This window comes from Rousettus aegyptiacus, unplaced genomic scaffold (assembly GCF_014176215.1).
Source record: "Rousettus aegyptiacus isolate mRouAeg1 unplaced genomic scaffold, mRouAeg1.p scaffold_m13_p_9, whole genome shotgun sequence".
NCBI classification, from domain to species: domain Eukaryota; kingdom Metazoa; phylum Chordata; class Mammalia; order Chiroptera; family Pteropodidae; genus Rousettus; species Rousettus aegyptiacus.
In genome coordinates this window covers 60,262,972-60,265,348 of record NW_023416312.1, presented here as the reverse complement: position 1 = coordinate 60,265,348, position 2,377 = coordinate 60,262,972, and the positions used below count along the sequence as shown (strand labels likewise).

The 2,377-nt window shown below is 50.7% G+C and overlaps 1 protein-coding gene across 1 annotated transcript; it reads left to right on the top strand.

The window, feature by feature from the left end:
* The first annotated feature begins 357 nt into the window (after positions 1 to 357).
* On the top strand, positions 358 to 2,030 carry LOC107519640 (protein BEX2-like). Its single transcript, XM_016162511.2, is given in 4 exon segments — positions 358 to 484; positions 486 to 597; positions 950 to 1,034; positions 1,400 to 2,030. Coding segments are annotated over 4 exon segments (705 nt in total). The 5' UTR covers positions 358 to 367; the 3' UTR covers positions 1,791 to 2,030.
* Positions 2,031 to 2,377: the final 347 nt, after the last annotated feature.

Sequence of the window (2,377 nt, the reverse complement as noted above, 5' to 3'; positions counted from 1 at the left end):
ATACCAAAGAAAATACTTTCTGTGAAGTGATGGAGAATGTAAATAATCTGTTTTTTTTACTTCCCCAGTTTGAAGCATGTCTTTTAAAAATGAAATTTCATAGTTTTCAGTTTTTTGAGGCATACTGATTTTTTAAAGGAAATAAAGAAAAATCATGACGAAGCAGGTGTATACAGCCAGGGAGAAGAGGAGAAAGCAGAAAAGGCCAAAGCCAATGTCAGGGCCCTGGTGGTGGAAGGAGGGAGATGTAGACCCTCCCTGGTAAGCAGAGAACGCCCCAACTGCAGGCGGTGAGGCCACTTGGGGGCCCTCAGATAGAAGATCCGGCTGAGTGACAGGTGCACGCTGGGGCCCTGCGCAGAGACGCATGAAAAGGGAGTTCTGCGTGAGGGATTGGGGGAGGGTCCTGTTGAACTCCTCGCAGGACCCGCGCGGGAGAAGGGGAAGGGCGAGCTCGAAGGTGACGCGAGGCCCTCACGTGACCCGGAGCTGCAGAGCGACGCAGCCTTCGGTGCAGTCGTCACTCCTGTCTGGGTACCAGCTCCCCGCTGCCCTGTGCACGGCGGGCTGGCATCGGGCCCGGGGAAACCCGAGCAGGTAAGGGCCCGGGGCCGCGCGAAGACCGGGACGGCAGCCGCCCGCCAACCCCGGAGGCCGGCGCAGGGGATCAGCGCAGCGGTCCCCGCCGGCTTCCTCCACCCCCGGAATTCTTGAAATAGGGGCCCCCCTGGGGAGGGGCGCTGGGCCGGCAGGGTTCCGGGGGGGGCGGCAGAGCAACTCAGCAATGGAAAATCACCCCCGAGTTCCTGCAGGAATACGGTGAACCCCGAGGGGGCTGGGGTGGCCGGGGTGGGGGGGAGCCGGGGCGGAGAAGGGGACTGGCGGCGGCGGGTGCACGCCCGGTGCTCGGCTGCAGCGGCCTCGACTCCCCCACTCCGACCCTCTGCAGGTCTGCGGGTCTGTGTCAAGTGTCCAGCGGCGCACTCGCGGCGACAATCCAGAAGAGGAGGAGGAGACAGCGAGGGTAGGCCCAGGTGGGTGTGGGGGGACAGTGGCAGGGGGCAGGCGTACGGCTCAGTTTAAGACCACCCTCAAGTTCCCCATCCCCCGTTTCCCGTCCCCAGTCCTCCATTTTAGTGTCTGCTGAGGCCTGGGGATGGATCTGAAGGGAAAATGGTGGGTTTGGGGCCAGGGAAGGGAGAGAAATGAGAGGAAAGGAGGAGAACTGGGACTGGCGCCCCCTAGAGGGTGTAGAGAGCCTCTCAGGTGGGAAACACGAAATTAAAAAAAAAAAAACCTTGATATCCAGGGCTCTGAAAGATGAGTAGGAGGCTTCTGTCCTCGGTGCTGATCTATCCACCAAAAATTCAGTCCCTTCTCTCCCATTTTATCTCCTAAGAGCAATGGCGTCCGAAGAGGAACAAGTGGTAAAAAATATCAACGCGGAAAATGCCAACCAGGAAAATGAAAAAAAGGATGAAAAGGAGCAAGATGCTAATAAAGGAGAGCCCTTGGCCCTCCCTTTGGCAGCTGGTGAATACTGTGTGCCTAGAGGAAATCGTAGGCGGTTCCGTGTTAGGCAGCCCATTCTGCAGTATAGATGGGATGCGATTCAGAGGCTTGGAGAGCCACAGGCAAGGATGGGAGAAGAGAATGTGGAAAGGGTTGGGGAGGAGATGAGGCAACTCATGCAAAAGCTGAGGGAAAAGCAACTGAGTCACAGTCTGTGGGCAGTTAGCACTGACCCCCCTCACCATGACCATCATGATGAGTTTTGCCTTATGCCTTGAATGTTCATGTTTTCCCTGAAGTTAATAGAGAGACACTTGCTTTATAAACATACATGTTAGTAATTTACCTTTGTTATAAACCTTTGATGTCATTAGTTTCTGGTGGGTCTCTTTACTAGCTTCTTGTTGAATGTTGTCTTTTTAATCCAGTCTGTAAGATTTTGTTAGAAGAATTTTACCTATTGCATGAAAAGGTGCTTATTTTAGATTGTAAAGTTATAAAGCAGTTTTAAAAAACAATCTCTGTATTCTTTTTATTTCAAATCTTTATTTAATACTTGAAGAGAAAAATGCTGAAATTAAATATACCAAATGATTAATACAGGGACTCATTTTTGTGAGATGGATTAACGTGTTTTATATTATCTGTAGTTTGAGAAGAAATGGAAACTATTTGTAATGATTTTATGAAAGCAGGAGGGTCACTTAATAAACACTTGGTTATGAAATTTGGATATTTTAGCCAGATGAATAAACCCATGACTTCCTTATAAATTGGGTCCTACATTTGCTTCACATAACTGTGAAACATGTTCAGGAGTATGTGAGCTGGGTTTACCTATTTTTGGCCCGTTTCCACATATTAG